At 33.3% G+C, this 22,405-nt stretch overlaps 1 protein-coding gene across 1 annotated transcript; it reads right to left on the bottom strand.

Moving 5' to 3' along the window:
* Window positions 1–16,890: 16,890 nt before the first annotated feature.
* LOC130896243 (uncharacterized) lies at window positions 16,891–22,249 on the bottom strand. Its single transcript, XM_057804193.1, has 3 exons — window positions 21,942–22,249; window positions 21,766–21,888; window positions 16,891–17,151 (listed from the first exon to the last, which is right to left on the bottom strand). The coding sequence occupies exons 1-3, from the start codon at window positions 22,094–22,096 to the stop codon at window positions 16,971–16,973; spliced, it is 459 nt and encodes a 152-aa protein (XP_057660176.1). The 5' UTR covers window positions 22,097–22,249; the 3' UTR covers window positions 16,891–16,970.
* Window positions 22,250–22,405: the final 156 nt, after the last annotated feature.

The raw sequence follows: 22,405 nt of genomic DNA, 5'->3' as shown, positions 1-22,405 counted from the left end.
CCGAACCTTAAATGAGAACGCTGTAACAACACCAGAAGTTTTAGAGGTCGGAAAAGCCTTGCCAAAATTGACTGAAAGTGTCGGAAAATTCATCCTAAAAAACTACAACTTCGCCGCCGCGAAAATGGGCTTCTAGCTTTTTTTTATAAATTCATTTACAGCGATAATTATTAACAGATTTTCATGAACTTTTTAAATATCGGCGAACAGTTGCATCTTTGCGAAAAGTCCTCCAGTAATGTTTATCGGCTCATGGTGCCCCAAGAAACTTTGGAGAACGTTGGGGTAAGATGATGCTCGCTTCTCAGAAATCCGTTGACGTGTTCGCTCATTTAACGCGCCCATTCCATTTATAATTCCTTACGACATTTTTTGCACGCAATATAATAATAAAAGGATTCGATTTGAGCTGTATAAACAATATATAATTAAATAAAATTTCCTAGATAGCAAATTGTTGTGATTAGAACGAAAATAATCCATTATTGATTCGCAAAGAAACTAAGGCTATGAGCGAAAACTTTTAATTGCCGTAGCCTTTCACATATAGAATGACCCTCGCTGTACGACCCACCCTAAAAATTTTTACCCGAGCAAGTCAAAATTTTTGACATGGGCCTTACCACCTGACCACTTCGCTGCTGCCAGTCAGTTTGACGCTTGTACCACGTGAGGTTTTTCGGATGAATTTTCCGTTACTTTCGGTCGTTTCTGGCGAGGGTTTCCCGAAAAACTTCTGGCACTATTACACTGCTATTAGTTGAGAGTCCCACCTCACTTTCCACAAGGTTTCACTCGGGTTTTTCCCACGCATTTTCCGGCACTTTTGGTCACTTCTGGCTAGGCTTTTCCGACCTTCAAAACTTCTGGCGTTATTACAGCGTTCTTATTTGAGGTTTGGACCCCACGATCCAACAGTTTTCACCATATGAGGTTTTCTATCCCATTTTTTTGCTCGAGAAAACCGGCTTGCATTTTCATATCCGTATCTGTACAGAGTGCCAGAAATGCCGTTTAGTGATGTACTAATTACAGGCCCCCCGTTTCCAAGCTCAAACGTCGTGTACCTTATCGATGCTGTTTTATGTAGCCAGCTCTGGGACTATTTATAATATTCAGGGAATGATAATGTGAAAATAATTTCAGAGTTCAATGCATATCATAAAAACATCTAAATCTGACTTCGAGTTTGCAGTTAATTTCAATTGAAAATCTCTTAAGGTCATCTATTTTATATTATATGAAAAAAAAATTTCGAATTCTCATTCAGTTATTTTAATTTTGTGGCGCCTTTTATGTCCTGGGCACCCTACTTTAACGCTGCTATTGCCTCCAAAAATTATTCTCTCGTACTCAATTGAACCCATAAATCCTCCTACTCATCAAAGAGGCTACAAATTAACTTCAGTATTCACTGATGATTTTTCGAGACTTTGCATGGCTCACCCAATGACAAATTGAAGTAATAATGGTTATTGTTCTGAACTATTGTACGCGAAATCTATTAGGTCGTGTTCGTTATTTACGATCTAATCAAGGAACTGAACTTACTAGAGGCTTTACGTCTTGAATAAATTAGAAGTAGGTAACTTTGTATCGACAGTTCTGAGCAGTGCTGACAAGAACCATGGAAAATCTCACAAGAAACAATTGAATCTCGCTGGAAATTTCAAGATAAATGTACAAAGATTGCAGAATACGTTTTAATTATAAATTAGTTATGAATGGGTTAAAGATAAAAACATTAAAAAGTTTTGTACTCTCTACATTGTATAAAGTAAAGCAAGTCCCTAATATTTCAAATTTTGTTATTCACTTGCAATAAAACCCTCCGAACGAAGTAAACGTATCGCTGCGTCACTCGTCGCTCGTCAATTTTGCGCCATCAAAATATGGCATTACTTAGTGATTTAAATTATAGCATATGAAAAATTTTACAATGATGGCTGCAGAAGATTTCAAGAATATGATATGTTAAATAGGTCCTAGAATAGCCAAAAAGATACGGTATTTCGAAATACAATTCCTGTACCAGATTGCATGACTGTTACACTGCGCTTTTTAGCGGCTGGGGACTCGTACAGTAATCTACAGTATTTATTCAAAGATTTATTTTTAATATCATTTGAAAAAATGTTCTTCAATGTCATTCACATACAATATCTTCCATATGTATGGAATAAATAAATAAATAAATAAACGTGGAACAGGTAGATTTTTATTCTTAAATATTATCCCCCTACAACACTCCCTCTGATTTATAAGGACCCCTTGAAGATTTTGAATAAGAAAGAGGGTCGTGTGGCACCTTGGAAAGGAATTTCAGTTCTTTGTTCAGCAATATGGAGTTTTTTACGTAGAATGAAGATAATAATATCGCATAATATTTAGAATGTATTTTTTAATGCACCACCATTCACTTCTTGACAATAACAGAGGCGTAAAACATTTTGTACGACCTCAAGGGATATTTTATCAATTTCTTCTGTTATCCTTACATATAAATCAGCAATATTGTCTGGTCAAGCCATCAAAGATTTTTCCTGATATCTAGCAGATCAGAAACGAAAATACCTGATTATTTCTAAAGAATATTTTAATAGACTAGACAATATTGCTGATTTCAAAGTTAGAATAACGGAAGAAATTATAGTTCTTCCAATATCAATTGCAGATTATAAAAAATTATTATAAAAATCCTTTCCGACAATTTTGTTTGATTTACCATAGGGATAGATACCTACCTCATTTTATAAATTTATAATGATTATTGAATCATTATAAATTGGACGGCATTATACGCCGTTATTTAGACAGATGCACATAATTGTATTCCTACTTGGAACTTGGAAAAAAATAATTATTATACCTTGCTACAACTGAATATTAAATTTTAAAATGTAAATAGACGAGTGGAATGTTCCTGCCTGTAAGGGAGTTTGTTTAAACAGGGTGAACTGAGACGTGAACATTATCTTTCATTTTTTAATTTGATATAAGTGCCGTGCGTATTTATGAAATATTGATTGTTCCTCGCAAAACTATCTTCTACAATTGATATTGGAAGAACTATAACAAAATAACCCCTGAGGTCACACCAAATGTTGTACGAGAATTCCATAATCGCCTTGCTAATTGTCAAGATATGAATAGTGGTCATTTTGAGCATTTAATTTAATCGTGATGTACATTGAAAAATACATTAAAATATTATGCGACATTATTATCTTCATTCTACGTAAAGTTTTGTGAGAGAGATATAATCAAAATTTTACATTTCAAAAATTAATTTACTCAATTGTGATTGCACCAAATTCAAATAAACTTCATATTGCGGAATCCGTTTCCAACAAAGTGCCACGCGACCCCTTATTTCAACTGAAATTTTCGTGGACTAATAATTCAGAGGTGGTGCAGGAGAAGGATAATACATATTTTCATACCGTAAATTGTCAATTTAAGAATATGAATCTACCTGTTTCAGGTTTTTTTTTCACATAGTACATAATAACGTTAAAATTGAATTTATTGCATACATATAGACCGCATTGTGTGTTTGATTAGGAGTGGAGGGTTGAATTGAAAAGGAATGTAGTGAGTGTGATGTTTGACTTTGCATAAGAATTATATTAGAAGAGGGTTGGTGTGAATGAGATTGTGAGTTTAGGGCTATGCTTCGCAAAAGAATTATATTAGGAGAGGGTTGGTTTGCGTAGGAAAGTTGCGATTGTGGGGAAGGACTATGTGTAGGAACTATGTTAGGAGAGGGTTGGTATGAATAAGATTATGAGTCTGTGGCTTGGCTTTGCATAGGAATTATAATTAGAGAGGATTGATTTGAGTAAGAAGGTTGCGGTTGTGGGAAAGGACTAGGTATAGGGAATATGTCAGAGGGGGGTTGGTGTGAATAAGATTGTGAAAATGTGGAATTTTGATAACAGGCTTTCAAATAATAATTATGCAATCTTATGAGTTGTATTTCTAATTTGACATATTTTGAAACACTAAAAACAAAAACAGGTTTTAATGTTTGAAAAATATGTTAATAGGTTATTCTAGAGTAACAATGCAACCTGTGTGCTACTAAAACACTCATTCTCATGGTCTGAATTATTTGAAATAATTTTGAATCAACATTCTTCCTGCCAACCCAACTAAGCAACAAGTGGTAAGACTGAAATAATGAGCATAATTTGAATACCATCTTAGGTTAGGTTGGCGTTTTAGATATGCACAAAGTGAACCTTTCGATGTTTTTCATTAAAATTGCACATAAATATTATCAGCGTTGTTTTTATTTATCAACTCATGTTATATTTAAAGGGATTTAAAATAACACTAGGTACATCAAGTGAATAAATTGATATCAAGTTAATAGTTTATTAATTAGAACTCAAATTATGAAGATAATAATTAGGAATATGTAACTTGAACGGAATATTTGAGCTGTTTGTTTAAGAGTCGGTTTAAGAGTCTCGGTAGGCGATCGTGTTCGTGGTTACTAGCTTTAATGTTTGACGAAGTCTTACCACCTTTCAAAGTTTTCATTTTTCCCTCATAATTTATTACTAGGTACAAGAGGGAGTGTTTTCTGGTTTCAAGAAGGAAGAATTTACTCGAACTCAAATTAAAAAGAGAAGAGTGGTAATTAGAAATAAAAGTAAGTGAGAATTACCATCCTTCTGAATATTCCTTCTACTGGGAAAAACCGAGGTAATGAAGCAATTATCTAAAGATGTTCTGAAAACGAAGATTTCGCAAAATGAATTAGAAAAGGGGCCTTAGCAGATTAAGTAATATTAAACTGAATAAGTCGGCATCTTATTAAGATTCAAATTTTACAATTAAAACAAATATGATTTACAAAAGTGGACAACTATACGATGTGAAAAAATGTTTAGCAAGAATAGTTTAGACATGAGGGTATTATAAACACGATTCACAGGTAAAATTCTCGAAAATAAAATGAAACGAAAATTAAATACGAAATACTTAAATATTTGTATTTGTAAACATCCTCCCATAATCAATTCTTATAGTCTTCAAATTAATCATACGCTATTAGATAGCGGAATAGGTACTACTGCGACCCCTTTTGCATTGCGAACAAGAGAGGATTGCGCAGTATTCACTAGTACGGTACGTACTACACAATCATCACTTGGATAGCACTTGACAATTTTTCACAAAACCCTTTGAGTTGGTGGTATGTTGTCCTCCCTTAATAATACGGCGGCGCCGATCACAACATCAGGTCCGGTCTTTTCACGACCTTTTAATCAATTATTACTCCATCTTGACCAAAATCGCTGTTCAATTGCAACAGAATAGTACCGCATCGTATTGACGTTCACTTTTTATTTCACTTTTGTCTAAATTAATGAATAACAATGAATGATGATAAAAAAGAAACTTTCAGTCTTTGACATACGAATAACTATTACAACATTACGGAATATTGTTGTGATGAAACAAAACTCTTTTTCAACGAGCTCGGTCTTTTTTTATTTATTTTTACCCCTTTGCTAAATAATCAAACAAAATTTTCACCTTTGAAATATGAACATATTGTGGCTCATTGGCCAAATTACTGTCTAGGGAGTACGAGTGTATCTACTAGCACATACATACGGAAAACCTCACTCGAATTACGTTTGAAGTTATCCAAACATTCAAATTTATATTCAAAAAGTGAGAGAGCTTTTAAACAGCATTTATCAATCGCATCATACGTTACTCTTTTTGAAAACTACTGCATACTGGTTTGTTAAAAATTTATTTTATTATATCACGTTCTTTTATTATTATCGTTAAGTACAAGGGCACAAATTGTTTTAACCGTTTTTGAGTATTTTTAGTGAATGATGGTCTCTATATAGCTACTTTTCAAAAGTAGAGAACCATTTAAAATTATTTCATGGCACTGAGAAATTCCAGGATAATATTTGCGATTCTTCAATTGTTTTGCCTCGTAAAACATAATGTTTAATTAACACTTGGAATACTTTTTCGCCCTATTCACCCAACAACGAAAACATTTTTGTTAAATGATTATCAAAACTTATCTATTTGTCAGTTGTATGTGAAATTTTGATATCGGATTTTATCGGACCTACAATATAATCACCCTAACACAAATATTGATATGAAAAGTCGCTCTTCTGTCAAATTGTCCTCTGGTATAGTAATTATTATTTTTGCTTCAAGAAGTTTAAAAAATCGAGTGCCAATCTAGGATGATTCAGTCAAATATATTCAACATAGTAACAGATAAAAAATTAGGCTGACTTTTTTTGGGAGGGATGCATGAGACTATGAGAAAAGAGATGAATAATATCGGAAAATAAATGGAATGGTTATAAAAGCAGAGCAAACAAAATTTCATTTAACAGCACTTGGAACTTGAGGTTCCAAGTGCTGTTGTGTCTTGGAAATAAGTATAAATTGAATATAATGAAAAGCGTAGCTTTCAGTTTTCCTTAACTTGATGTCCAGGAAGCAAACATAGGTAAAAAATTGGATGCAATTAAATACATATATGTTTAAAAAATGCATATATTTTTCACTTTTTTTATATATGCCAGCCTACAGGCAATTTGCATAAAGAGAAAAAATGCTGCATCAAAATAAATTTGTTAAAAGAAATTCCAAGAGGAATTCGAAAAAGATTTATTGTACATTTTAGCAAATACAGGAGTGAATGTCGAAAAACGCACAAGTTAAAATGAGAAACTATTCGGATGTCATATGCCCTTGGTGAATTAGTACCGTAAATAATCTAAGTACTAAATTCTGTACCCCAGAATAAAATATATATTAAGTAACATTTTTTTAATTATTAAGGAGACGTAAATGAAGATATTGATATAATACAAGTCTTTAAGAAATAAGAATGCAGATATTTACTTAAAGAAACAGGTAGTGAGAATTCCAATATTTTGAACTTAATCCGTATGTATGTTAGAACAGGCATTCAAACCCTTCGAAAGCATTAAAACAATAATTAGAAATACACAATTAAAGTACGGATGAAATATTTATTCACTAAATTAATTCAAACAATAGATATTTGTACTGTACTACGTATACTTATATATGCAACAGTAGTTAACAATATAATAATAAATATCTTCAGTTCAATGAAATGTTCATTGAGTTGTGGATCGGCTGTTTCTATTTACAATCTTACCTCCAAGTTCATTACTATGTATTAACCATGAGTAAGAAAACTCTATAAAATAAAAATTGATAAAAATTTTATTATCGATTTTCACACTAGTCTCAACAGAATGATAAACAACACTGCTCCCACAATTCGAAGTATCCTTGGCAATCGTATTAACCCTTCATAACGACGGTAATAGCTTCTTTCACTTCTTCTAAACTATGATGGTTCGAGATGTGAATTCATCTTGGAAAATAAAAGGGCAATATCGGAACAGGGGACGGCGGTATCTTTTGAATGCCTTTTTAGGAAAGAGGGAAAATGAATATAAAAAAATGATCAATATTACCATCCTCACTTTTGTATGAGGTCCCTACCCTTTACTACCCATTGCTGATATTGTGATTACTTTCTAGATCATATTCGAATATCCGTATTCATTCTTAGTGAAGATGACCTATCTAGCTTCTGTCGTCACTTTGAATGCTTCAGAACAAATTCCTGCCGATATCTTTTCGCATTTGTTTTTGTTCATGATTGAGAAGTTTTAGCATATTGTTTGTGCCAATCTTCCGTTTATTTGAATACTCCTACAACAACAATATTTCTTCATATTTGATTAATCAGATAATGCACAAATTGTTGAGCGGCAGTTAGATGTAATTAGCTTGCATAAAGGGTCGACGTTCACGTTGCTACGAGTTTGAGCCGCCTCGCTTAGTTAAATACGAATATTTTTGATATACACTAACCGTCATATACCAAATTCCATTTGTGAAGGATTTACGAGGGTGTTTCAGTAGATTCCTCTTAAAATTGCATAACGACTTATTGACTGTAATGTGATGCACTCATTCTCGCCATATTACTGATATAGTTGATTGAGGAAACTACGCAACACACAAACTTCATTGTTACACCTCATATTTGAAATACTTTTCTCATAATTTCGTTTTATTGAGCATAATCGAGTAAATATCGTATATTCTTCGGAGCGATTGTATATAGGCTATTCATAGGCTAATATTTAGATAACGTCATTAATATTAGATCCATTTAATTCTCAGTTAACTGATAGCTTTCGTATTATTAGTTTGTAAGTTATAATATTTTGAGTAAAGGAACTTTTGTTAGTTTGAAAATATGGATGAAAAGGAATTTCGTGTATTACTAAAACATTGCTTCTTGGCAAAAAATACTATTGACGCCAAGGCTCGGCTCGACAAATATCATCTAGAATTTGCCTAAGGCAAATTAACCGTTGGAAAGTGGTTCGCGGGGTTTTAACTAGGTGGAATAGGCACCGAGGGCGATGCATGCAATAGACGTCCCAAAGAGGCTGTCACCGACGAAAGCATTAAAAAAGTACAGAATATAATATTGGATAACCGTAAGGTGAAGCTGATTATGATAGCTGAGACCCTAAGGATAGGAGCTCACAATCGACCTAAAACAACAACATAGAACAAAATTATGAGCCATTTCCATTGCGTGGAAACACTGATAAGTTTATGAAATCAGTATTTTGGAATGTGCTTGGTTTTATCTTCATCAAATATCTCAAAAATGGAGAAAACCATAAACTGTAACTGGTACGTAGCATTAATAGAGCATATGAAGAACGAATTCGCGGAAAAGGCCCCATTTGGAAAAGCAGTGATGTTCCAATATAACAATGCATCGTCTCACTAAGTTGCTTCCACATCAACTATATTTTTCAGATCTATCCTCCAGCGACTTTTTCGTGTTCTTGGACTTCCATAAGAAACTCGCAAGATAGAAATTCTGCGTCGATGAAGAAGTTAAAGCTAAAGAAAAATCGTAGTAATAAAATAGTATCGTCAATTTGTATGACTGCTATAATCATTCTATCGCCTTCCAAGGAAATTATATTGAATAATAACATCAAATTCAATTAAGAAAAAGATTTTTTCTATGCTAGCCTACCAACTTTTCATCTCACCTATTATACTTAATGTTGTCCAACGAAAATCCTAATTTTGATTCAACTACGAAAATATATTTCTTTTTTATTACACACAACTTTTGGCTAGCGGACCATTGCAGGGTTTTGGCTGCACTATTACTGTTTGGTTGTGTATTTATGTGTGCTTTTTGTTGTAGTTTACAATACATAAAAAACAGATTTTTTGTAACCCAGCTATTTTAGGTAAAGCTATCTACAAAGTTCATCAGAATTATGTCACTTTTATCTTTGTTTGAGCCCATGTCTGGAAAATATATAATTTATCTTCACCTGTTTCCGGTCCAAATCGTTTTCTCTACATTTCCGTGACAAGTTCTTATAAAGCCATTATTTAAAGCTTTTATGTTTGTTTACCACAAACTTTCATTGTGCTTTTCGTCAGTTTTTTTAGTTTTGCTTCCTTTATAAATTCGTAGAGAAGAGGGTCTTAACGGTGTTTCCTCCACAAAACGTCAATAGTCGAAGCCGCCAGTTATTCAAATATTTTTTTAATTTATGGGTTTACAGTCGCCTCAAACAATTTTTATTCCAGCGCCTTCGGTTTTTAATCTCGAACTTTTGCAATATTGGATGAAATTTTTTGGTTGGAAACAGATTTGATTTGTTATACTATAATTCATCAAGTTTTCTATTATTTTTTGGCTGGAATACAAAAATATCCAAGAATAAGTGTTTAACGTATCAATTAAAATAGAATAGCATATTTTCTCTTTCCTATAGTGTTAACAAAGCACTTTGACATTATCACTATTTGAAAAAAAGTGTAACAATAATAATAATTCATGCAATACAAACGTTTATCTTATTTATCTTAAACCACTCCCTATACTCAATAAAAAATATAAAAAATACCTTTTTATATATACACACCTGTAAATTGTTGATCAAATATTGAATACATATTATCCACTCAAGTAGTAGAAAGAGAGACTAAGAAGACCAATAATGAGAATACCACCTGTCAGATTTTTGTGTCGAAAGGTGGTAGGGAGTTTGGAGTTTTTCCAGGGTGACTGGAGCAGTTGCATTGGAGACTTTTGTGGTTTCCATTTTCTTCGGACAACGGGAGTGGAAAGCAGGGTGAGAGCAACCACAATTTTTACAGATAAGGTAATTAGATTTATTTCATTTATCGGATTTGTGAACCGATGTACTACAAGATTGACAGATAGGTTTAGCCTTGCAAGAATCTGCGGAGTGGCTGGTTGAAGAGCAACGGATAAAGTATTTGGGAACTGCGGGAATGAAGTTGGAATTTGAGGCTTGGCAGTAGTGCGAAAATTGATGCACTTGGTGAGGGCGTGGTGATAGGCTGTTTCGGAATCGGTGATTATCCGAAACATTGAGGTGGGTATATGAGTCGACCTGGCGATGATCCTCTAGAATTTGAGAGAGGTGAGGATTTCAGGAAATTCCTCGTCGGAGTAAGAGTGGTCTACATTCTTACAGACCAGGGAAAAGGTGTTTTTGTGTTTTGGAAAAGGGAGTTGAGCGCGTTGAGCGGAATTTATTTTGATGGCGTGAATTTTCTCGTTAGGATTTTCCTCGTCAACGTTTCGGGATGAAACGTGGAAGAGATTTTCAGGAGGGCGGTACCGTTGGGGTTAGCTTTGAAGAAGTTCATTTGTCCACTCAACAGCTCTTGAGTGTTGAGGTGATTGTAGAGCTTCCTCTGGAAGGTGAATTTTTAAGGAAAATTCCTCAAATCAAGGGTTTGAAGTTAGGGTAGGTGGGAGAAGGTCCGGACTTGTTGTTGGGGGCTCTGAGAGGCTGGGTTTGTGTTGGTGTTTGGAATTTCTGAGGTTTAGGGGTGTTTTGGATGTGAAGTTTAAGATTTTGGGGTGTTTGAGTGGATTGAGGTATTTGGGAATGAATATTTCTATTACTTTTTGAGATAGCGTCAAGACGGGTATAATTTATCTGTAGGATTTTTAAGAGGCAGATTTTTGTAATATCTGCGTGACACTAGTGGAATAGGATCTCGCGGAGGATGCAGGAGAAGAACTTCTGTTATTTTGGGCAATATTTTTCTGTAAAGTTCACAAATTCGATAGCTTCTCTTTCTGTTCTGCCAAAGAGTCTTTTTGGGTAAGTGTAAGAAAATCACGTAGTTGACGTTGTCCGTCAATTGACTGGGCTCAGATAGAAGAGGAGAAAATTCCTTGCAGGCTTGCTCCGATTTTGTATTATATGCTGAATAGCTCATTGGTCACTTTTGACAAGATTGTAATATTCTAAATACCTTTATGAATGTTTAATTCAAAAAAATAGACAAAATGATAAAAAAAGGCATTGATTTTGGAATATTCAACCGTTTACATTTACAATTACTCAAGAAATTAAGTATACCGTTTCATTCTGCTCCAGCCTTAAGATTCCAGTAAATAAGTACTGACAGGAAAAGCAATTCATGAAAACAATGAGAAACTAGTAGGAAATATTTCGGCTTAGTACTCTTCGTCTTGTATTGCTCTTCCAATGACAATAACGTATAAAATCGGTGTTAAGATCAATATAAATGTCTAGGGAAACTGAAAAAATATGCCATAAGCGAGGAAAAAACATTGGAATAATTTGACGACGTTATACATAATTAGATAAAATGGAATTAGTTTGGAAATGGGGTTTTTAGGATCAAAATCTGCATCATTTATATAATACCTTTCTCACAAATTTATTCCATTATGTAAATTTATACAAGTTAATATTAAATGAGAAAACACAGACAAAAAATTACCTATCCACAAGAGTGTTCCTATTAAACACGATACCAGAAGTGAACTGAGCCCGTATTGTACCCTTTTTCTGGAAAGTGAAGTTTGAAAGCCAACAGCATGAACAAAAATGAACTTTGTATTGATAAAGAATCCCCAATATTTGTAATTATTGCTCATATCAGTGAATGATTTCATTATATTTTTTTCCGGATTGGTGATACTCATAAAATATACGATATAACCCACAATATGCAGGTAAAGCAAATCTTAACTACTCCAAATGTTGTAATAAATTCATATTGTGGAAATAGACAAGCAAATATTATTGCGCAATAATTGTGCAGCATTTGGAAAAAGACAAAGTCGAGAAAATGTTCGTCATTATTCCTGTAGTCTATTTCAGAAATGTATAGAGCAATAAAATGGGGAATTCCGTCCAGTTCGGCTCAATTTCGGTGTCGGCCATAGGTGTAGGTCTTGAAATATTGTGTAGGTATTCCTTAGGTAGTAGATTGTACGTTTTGCGTTTAACATCTACCATTTAACCTTATGTGCCTCTGTCTAATTCCAACCCTATTTCAGTTTCGACTTAACCATGCGCCATAAGGGCAATGGTGCCTTACCCAACATTTTTAGACCTTTAAAGTATATTTATTTAGTTTACCAAATCAGTATTTGCTGTTAAGCCGTAGATAGTGTTCACAGTATTATAAAATTAGTAATAAAATGGCGATATTTACACCAACGAAAAGATGTTCCAATAATTTTCCACTATCAGTGAATGAAAAACTTTATTTTGAAAAGTCCACCGTTTTTAAATTATTGCGGAGGAGAAAGATAACAGGCAAAGTGATCCTTCCAAGAAAATTCCAGGCAGCCCAGTAAAAGTGTAATAAGAAAAGTTCACTCTTTTTTTAATTTTAAAGAATAAATACCCTCCCTAGATAAGATTTTAATGGAGCTTGGCCACTTTGAGAAATATGGATTTTGCCTAGAAAAAGCATAACCGCAAAGCACTTTTACTGGAAAGCGATGAAATTGTTTACTGGCGACGAAGTATAAAGCAGTACAGAACAGAGCAGAAGAAAATCTTTTATCTTGATGAGACGTGGATTAATGAAGGTTATACAGTACCAAAAATGTGGCAAGACAAAAATATAACCAGTGCTCGCCAATCTTTCGTGGAATGCCTATCAATGGGTACTAAGGTGCCTTCAGATAAAGGGAAAAGACAAATAATCGTCCATATTGGAAGCGAAGAGGGATTTTTAAAAGAAGGTTTGCTAACCTTTCAGTCGTGCCATACGGAAGATTACCACAAGGACATGCATTCGGATGTTTTTAAAGACTATTTTGGTGAAATTATAAAATATCTTCCGGCTGCTTCAGTAGTAGTTATGGATAAGGGAGAGAACAAGAAATTATTGACTGGTTAACCACCAAAAGTATTGAATTTGATAAAAAAAGAGCTATTAGCTATACCAAATTTATACAACATCGTTTTATGAAATACGCCGTGGAAGATATAGAAGAAAAACGTAGTGTAACTGTGCTACGCACACCGCCACATCAACTAAATCCTATAGAACGTATACGGGCGCAAGTGAAAGGATTTGTAGCAAGACACAATACGACATTCAAAATAAAAGACGTTAAACTACTGTTTGATCAAGCCATTAAGGAGGTGACACCAGAGAACTGGCGGAACGCAGTCCAGCATGTCATTAAAGAAGAGGAGAAAATGTGGGATCTTGACTACTTGATCGATCGGACCGTCGACCCGTTAATTATAACGTCAAGAGGAAATAACAGTTCCTCAGATGACGAAAAATATTATGATTTTTTATAATTTAATTTCTGTATAATGTATTTTTTGCATAATGTTAAAATAATATTCTTTCCTTTTTACGAGTAATTTACCGGCATGCCTTTGGCACAATATTTTCAGTGTTTGTGAATGAATAACAATAGGCTAAACCCATATATTGACCCCAACCCGGGTAGTACTACCTGTACTTGATAAAAAAAAATTTTTACAATGAAATCAATGCCAAATTATGCAAGTAGCTTAAATATTCGTTAGGTCACTCTGTGGTCCCTTTGCATACCTAATGAGATTTTATTACTTTATACATTTCTGAAATAAACTATAGTTTCTCTAGTTCGCTCTGTGTTCGTTTAACCAATATTGAAATAAACGAGGAAGAAGATGCTATATTTCCATTTATTAGAAAAAACAGTTAACATTCTAGTGTACTTTGTTTTAATGATGAATGAGAATTCTTCTAATACAAGTCGTTTCTCTGCTTTGTTCTATAAAGCCTAGATCTGGAATAATTTATGAGTACTGTTGGGTTACATCTCCGTTGACGTAGAGCCTCAAAAACGGACACAACAAATGTTGTTTGACTATTATTCAACTATTGAACAACTATTTCTTATGGTGTACTGTCATCATAACTCGTTTTCTCATGTATTCATACAATCATCAATAGCTTCAAAGATACGATTTTCTTTTATCCTCCTTGTTTCCAGCCACTTCTCGCATCCCAAATACTCAGGGCCGGATTAAGATTTATAAGGCCCGGGGCTAAAATAATGACGGGGCCCCCTTAAGGAATTCGAAAACCCGGAAAAATTCACAAAATAATATCAATACGTTAGATTTGTGGTATCAACACATCAAAAAATACAAAATGATTTCCAAATGATGGGGCCCTCTTGGACCTGGGGCCCGGCGCTATATCCCCCCAAGCCCCTAGCTTAATCCGGCCCTGCAAATTCTGGTTTTCTATAAAAACTATTCTTAATACTTCAATTTATTTATATATTACCTTATTAAGAAGTATGATTATCAAAACACTATTTGATTGATAAAAATAACTATTTTCAAGTTTCTTTTCGATTTTTCAACAGTTCTGAACAATCTACCACACTTAATTTGAAGAGTTTTCATATAATCCAACACATTTTAGAACAGGATTGATTAAGAGAGTTAAAAAGAGAAATTCGTCCATTTATGCTTATGATCCCATAATATCGGTTAATACCGACCAATCAATTTCATGGTTAGCGGGGAGAGCGCGGTCGTTTGCTCTCGGGTTTAACCTAGTAGACGTACCATCGCTTAATATTATTTATTAGATTTAAATCCTCGATTGATTGCACTCATATTTTTCAATGAAGATTGTCAGTTTTAGGTCCCCACATCCCGCGAGTTGATTGCTCGTTTTTCTGGAATAAATTATCCAGTCCGACCGTGTAAAATTTACGTTTGAAGATTTATGAATTGATGCAAAAGTTTTATCAATATCAATAACTATGCAATAAAACATAAAACTTTAATAATACTATCAATATTCAGCATTGTACGTTTTACGACTTACCGTTTTGGTAAAGAAGCTTGCAATGGAAATAATAATAATTGATCAAAACTGTCAGTGTAATTAATGTATTATTGTCTGTAATTAAATATTCAAAAAAGTGAAGATGATTGGCCATAATATAACTTTTCAAATACAGATATGGGAGATATACTTTTTGTATATACATAAAAAAATTTATTCGTTTTGTTATTGCAGAAAATATGCAGTAATCAACTACAATACAAACAAATCACCAAACTTTTTACAATATTTCAAAAAAAGTTATGCATAGAGCAGTGTTCGAATGGAGAGATAGTCATAGTTTGTACATTGGAAAGCCTCATTTACCCCACGAGAATTATTTCCACTATACAGGGCATTGATTAGTATAATAAAGTACAGTGTCTCCTTTGTCCTTTGAAATATCAATTTGAAGATTGATATTGAAATTATAGTCAATATTAGTTTTACGTAAATCAAACAAGAGTGTCTTTTTTATGTTATATTGAATGTTTTTCTTAACCACCAAGTCCTCCAAATCAAATTTTAAAAAACTTATGTAGTACTTACTTTTAAAAATTATTTACTTACTAACGTCGAGGAAATAGAAAATGTCGAATTCGTAAAAGTTTTACTATCAATATCATGTTTTCACTTTCAGTAATTTTCCTGTTTTCAATGTTAATTCTTTGATTACAGTCCTTTATATGCTTTCGCTAGCAGCTAATGGCATTATATCTTTACTGCACTTGATGCATATTGCTCTTTTTCCTACTTTTGATGAACGAGCTTTAGTCTCAGCATACTTAAGAAATTTCAAAATCGGATATTTCCTTCTCCCGTGAAATTATAAAATTTCCGGTTTTGTATGAAAATAAAGGTTCGTTCCAACCCATCAAAAAACCGTCCTTGGTACGGTGACGATTGTGCGCAATAGAGATTACGTGTTCCAACCGGTTATTTGTGTTCGAACCGAATTAGGGATCGTTTGTGAACCGTTTCAGGGACGGTCTTTTCGATACTTGGTTGATAACAAGTAGTGTTACAAGAACCGTGCAAAGCCGGAGTTTGCGCAGAAAATATCTATAAACGCTTCCAATAACCGTCCCAAGAACTGTCCAAACTAGCAGGTTGGAACAAACTTTAAATTAACTCTAATTCACAGCACAACGCGAACGCAGTATAGTTATTATATAACTGCAGGCGGCGAATCACCGTCCTAGTAGATAGGGAATCCAAGTTTGTCAGGCGTCAGATGCAACTGACTGCATATAATAGAATAGAGATGTGATGTTTAGTGTTAGGGACTAGAAATGGGTGTAAAACTCGTAATATTGATGGGCAGCAATTTGGTAAAAAATAATTTATAATATTAATTTTCTTGGTTGACCGATTTAAACGTGTTCCAAAAACGTTTTTTTTTTTTGAAAATAATTTCAAACTGTTTGAAACACAAAAAAAAGTTTTCAACAAAAAAAAACATATTTTTCGTTTTTCACAAAAAAATGTTTTTTTCCAACTCTGTTGTAAGCAGAAACAATAATACCTGTTTCCAATATGTTGTTAGCTTTTGAGTTCTGTTCTGTTCCAATTTGTAACACTTATACAATAAGCTTCGTAGAGGATCAAATTACAAATTAAACTAGGAAAAGGTGATTTTCTAAGTATTAAAAACGTTTATTGAATCCAATCTATTTCACATACTTTAAATAAATATAACTAGTCAAGAAAAACTATTATACTGCTTTATCTACCAACGAGTCAACATGTTCTGTGTAACTTCTCGCAATTGTTATCATTGCAAAACCAGATCCAATACCACAAAGAGTTCCTAAAGCTACATTCTGGGGTACAACACTTCTTAGAATTGCCCAAAACAACACTGAGCCCAAGGAGAATGTAACAGCACCAAAAGAACTGAAAATAAAATGGATTTATATTAGTTCAATATAACTACAGACCTAATAACACAAAAGAACAAATTGTATAAATTTCTAGAGTGAGCCAACATTGAATTTTTCACTTATTTGCCAAAAAGAACTGTAGCCACACTGTAGCCTAATTTACAAATAGTATAAGTTTACTGAGAAAAGATAAAATAAACCAGGAGCAAACTGCAATTAACTAATGGCAAATAGTGTTTTAATTTATTTTTACACCAAATTCTTTAATACAAAAATTATAAAATAATGATTTTATTTAATGAATTATTTGAATCAGATTTCTTTCTATACTAAGGTAAAAAGAAACATGACAATTATTCAGAACAATGGAAAAAGCTGTCGACAATTATATTAGCACAAAGATTCTGAAGTGGAAACCTCTCCGTCCCTATCAACTTGCATACCAAACAGGCAAATCTACGGAGACTGCTTTGGTACAATTGACAACAGGAATTCTGAACTATCTGACGAACAAAAAAAACGTAATATGTGCCTTCTTAGACATTAAAGGAGTCTTTGACAACACTCCGCACGACCCTGTTAAAAAAGCATTAGATGCGAGAGGAGTAGATAGGACAACCTCTAGATGGATGGCACAACTACTGTAGGGCTAAATGTCAATCCGAATAAGATATCTAATTTCCTTTACTAGGAAGAAAAAATTCAACCTCAAGCACATCAAGCTAGAAAGGCAAGTAATCGAGTGGAAAACAGAGGGGAAATATCTGGGACTCATACTAGACAATAAACTTCTCTGGAACAAACATGAAAAAGAGATAATCAACAAAGCCACAAAAGTCCTGATGGTGTCCAGAAACAATGCAGGAAGGAATTGGGGTTGTGACCCAAAGATCCTACGGTGGATGTACAGGGCAATTGTAAGACCAATCATAACATATGGAGCAGTGGTTTGGAGAACTAGAACTAGTCTGAATACCACGAGAAACAACCTCTCAAAGGTACAAAGACTGACTTACTTATGTGCAACCGGGGCCATGACATCTAGTCCAACAACTACACTAGAAGTGATTCTAAATCTCGTGGCAGAGAAAACATCACTTAGAATGTTCAGAGACGGATTCTTCAAAGAAAACCCGTTCCTAAATAATGATCAACCCTGGGACATGCCTCAGGACGTTACATCGAAAAAGTTTACCTTTGAGGAAAACTTCAACTCAATAATAAACTGTAAAAGCAAGTGGGACCAAAGCGCCATACTAGAAATGAACAGAAATGCCATTAAATGGTATACGGATGGATCAAAAACGGTTGATGGTACTGGAATAGAAGTGTACGGGCCCAGAACCAAACACTCTGAAAGTCTGGACAGCGCACCAAGCATTTGTCAAACAGAAATTTATGCAATTGAAAAATGTGTTCGGTTCAATCTAGAAAGGAACCGTCGCAAACAGGATATCATCATTCTGTCCCATAGTCAAGCAGCCAGAACTCTAAGTTCCAATATCATAAAATCCAAACTCGTTTGGGATTGCCTAGAAAAATCAAACAAGCTAGGAAAGAAAAATAAAATTACCCTACAATGGATTCCGGGACACACCGGAGCGAAGGGAAATGAAATAGCTGATAAGCTCGCTAAAGCAGGGGAAGACAAGCCCTTCATGGGACCTGAATCCTTCCGTGGTATCAGCTACAGAGCAATGGAAAAAGCACTGGAAAAGAATGTAGATAGGAGCAAAACAAATTATTGGGACAACCTACAAGGGCTGAGACAGGCGAAGACTCTTCTGGGAAACTATAACCAGAGTAAATCTGCAGAATGTATCAACCTAAGTAAGAGCAATCTATGAATATTAACAATAGTTCTATCGGGGCACTGTTGCCTCAATAAACACTTGAAGACGCTAGGTCTAGCAGTAGTATAAGAGACCTCAAATCCATACATACAATTTTACACTTGATTGTGGTAAGATAATAAATGAATTCATTTCTTGCGGCGTTACCTTCCAGAAATGGTATATATAATTATTTTTTCAATTATTTGACTATTTTGGTACATATTTGTGATTTTTCTTGATTAAAAATTTAAATAATCAAACAATTATGCCTCGTAGTTGTGTGGTTGGTGGAAAAGTGGATCATTTATTTACAGATTTAACATTTCATAGGTAAGTATGGTTATGTCGTATGCCAGGAAAATAAATTTGTTTATTACCAGTGGAGAGCCATTTTCTTTGTTACTATTATTGAAATATTTTGCAACTCTAAGCCGACAAAGATAATCCTCTCCTTTTTGCACTCAGTACTTGTTCACAATAATGTTGGATCGCTTTTAAATGCATTTTATCAACGAAATTGTGTTATTAGGTCTGTGAATATAAAAATACACATTAAAAAGTTTTATTAGTTTTGTAACAAAAAAGTGTTAAAAATTGGTTGGTCGCAACAAAAAAATGTGAAAAGGAGGAAATAGATAAGAATATTTTGTTTTCTTGTTTGGTATTTGAGAAGAATCTGAGAACTTCTCTTAAAATAACTAATCCATTACAACTACAATGATCAGTAACATATTATGTTTACTAATTAACAAATTTGTTTTTCGAATACAATTGGATTAATTTATATGAAACTGTATTTTGTTACTCTAAAATTGTCTAATTTATTCTAGTATTAGGATTATTATAACCAAGTGCGAAAGAGCTAAGCCAATCCACACTATTAGCAAAACGCCTCCATAACCTACTCTTGGAGAAAAATGGTTTTAAAATAAACATTTATCAAATCATCATTCATCCAAGATACACGCTGTTTCGGCAGTGTCAGATGCTCCTACGAGAGAGATCATTTTGGTTGATACAACTCCATTGAACTATTTCGACAAATAACTGGACGAAAGATTTTAAATTAAAGTATGCAGCCAAAAGCAGAAAGGAAACTGTTGTTTCATGTACGTTTAGTAGTGCTCATGAACCAAGAGATGGCGCTAAAAAGAAAACTTGAGTTGGCTATCTATAAGATGTGGTTCATCTATGTTTACCACTACCCCGACTTAGTGAGTTTCCCTCCTATATATAATGGTGGAAGAAGCAAACCCCACTTGTTATATAATACAAAAATTGTGTACATTTGGTGATGTCTGATTTTGGTCATGCCATGTCTAGTATAGCAACATTTGCACTTTTCATTGAAAAGATATCCAAAGAAATAAAAATCTTCAGAACTTCTAATTATATCAGTTTACTTAGTACTATCTACCTAATAGCCCTGCATTGAAAATATTCTTTTTTTTTTAATGAAACCTCCTCACCAAAGTGTCACTAGTGCTTTCACCTTATATGAGAAAAATATTAAGCAAGTTGACATTGAAATAACAAATTTATTAATGAGCAAACTTCATCAAAACTTTAGAATATGCTAATACTATGTTGCTTCATGGAAGTTATCTCCTGCATGAGATAATATAAACTTTCCAGGAAAATCCAAATGATATTTTCTCTCAAGTAAAGAAAATTTTTAATTCCAGCATTATAATAGAGATTTAACAATTAATCACTCATGAGTCTTTAATAGAATAGGATTTATTTTGAATACATGACACTTATATTAACTGGAAATATATCAATACTTTTAGTTAGTATAAAGTAATCTAAATACCTAGGATCACTTATTCGTAGAGAAAATATGGTATGTAAATGTCTACATATATAAAATACGAAACTAGCTTCTACCTATGTCTATTACACAGAAACCGTCCAATCAATATGCCCTAGGCAGGTTTTATTAGGAAAGCAATAATGTGAAGATGGTTTTACACCACTAAAATTATATATTATACAAATGTCCACACATTACGTCGAATTTCAACTTATTCGCTGAACTTTTATTAAGTAATTAATTGAAAAAGTAATGCCGAAAGTTGTTTGTTTTATATCTAAACAACATAAACCATCAAATTCAATGGAACCCCTTTAATTTAAAAAACAATCATATGTCATCTTAAAGCAAATTGCTAAGTGCTGCTGATTTCAATTTAAAAAATTCCTGTATTTAGCACAACAAATTATATGTACCTTGTTCCAGAGTTGAAAAATACTTTATTTTTAGAAACTAAAAATGTAAAATATTACATTATTAAAAATAAATACAAAAAACCACAATATGGAGGTCAATCCTAAGGTTCGATATGTTTTTACATGTCACCTCATTGACAATTAATTGTCCCTACACAACTAAATAGTTTAATAGAGGTGAAATCATTGACACCCATTAATTTTGACTCAATAGTCAAGTCGATAGAAAGTTATATGTATACACCAAGCTTTATAATCTTAAATGAATATAGAGTATCACACTTAAGCCTGCTAAAATATCTGGATTGAAAATAATTTTTCTAACTGGACTAATTTATAATTAGCAAGAATCAATTGTTAATGGAAATGTTTGCCCTATATAAATTAATTTGAATTACAACTATAAAACATTTCGTTTTCCATTGAAGTATCATTCAAAAATAAACTCTTACAAAATCAGATTTATTGTAGCATACCACTTTTAAAATTCTGATAAATTGATTTGTCGATTTTCTAACCTTGCAGGTAAACTTAAGATTTTCAAAACTTTGTATAATTACCTGTACAATATTTTATCTTTAGTTGGAAGAGCTTTTAGATGAGGTCTGCTGTACAAGAACATTGCAGAACCAAGAAGGGTTTGTCCAAGTAGAATATTTGTTACATCTCTTTTAGAAAATATTCTGAAAAATATAACTATTAACAATAACCAATAAGTGCGTTACAATAGTATTACCTTAACACTAATGACGGGTTCATAACATTTATGGATAGTGCTGTATAACTAATTACCCCCTGCAATGGTATATAATACGAAACCAAATTTTTACCATTTAATGGCTTTACTCCGAACGAATCGCAAAAAGAAACTTTACTGGAAGATGAAGACATTTTGACCGATAGGTATTAAAAAATAATTTCTATTTTTGTACTTGTCTTCTCAATAACTATAAATGTGATAAAAGAACAATATCTTCTTCTTTAACAACCTATGTTATAGAGGTTATCTATGCATTATACTACTATCACATGAGATGTCTTATGATGATTACAAAATTACATGTTTCTTCAAATACTCGCATAATGAGCACAAATTTAATTTTTGTAACTTTATTTAACACACAAATTTAATAGTAAAAAGTCAAATAAGATGTCATAAAATGAATGGGACAGATCTTAAAATATATTTTACAACAACCA

This window comes from Diorhabda carinulata, chromosome 7 (assembly GCF_026250575.1).
Source record: "Diorhabda carinulata isolate Delta chromosome 7, icDioCari1.1, whole genome shotgun sequence".
NCBI classification, from domain to species: domain Eukaryota; kingdom Metazoa; phylum Arthropoda; class Insecta; order Coleoptera; family Chrysomelidae; genus Diorhabda; species Diorhabda carinulata.
This window is presented reverse-complemented; position numbering and strand designations above follow the sequence as displayed.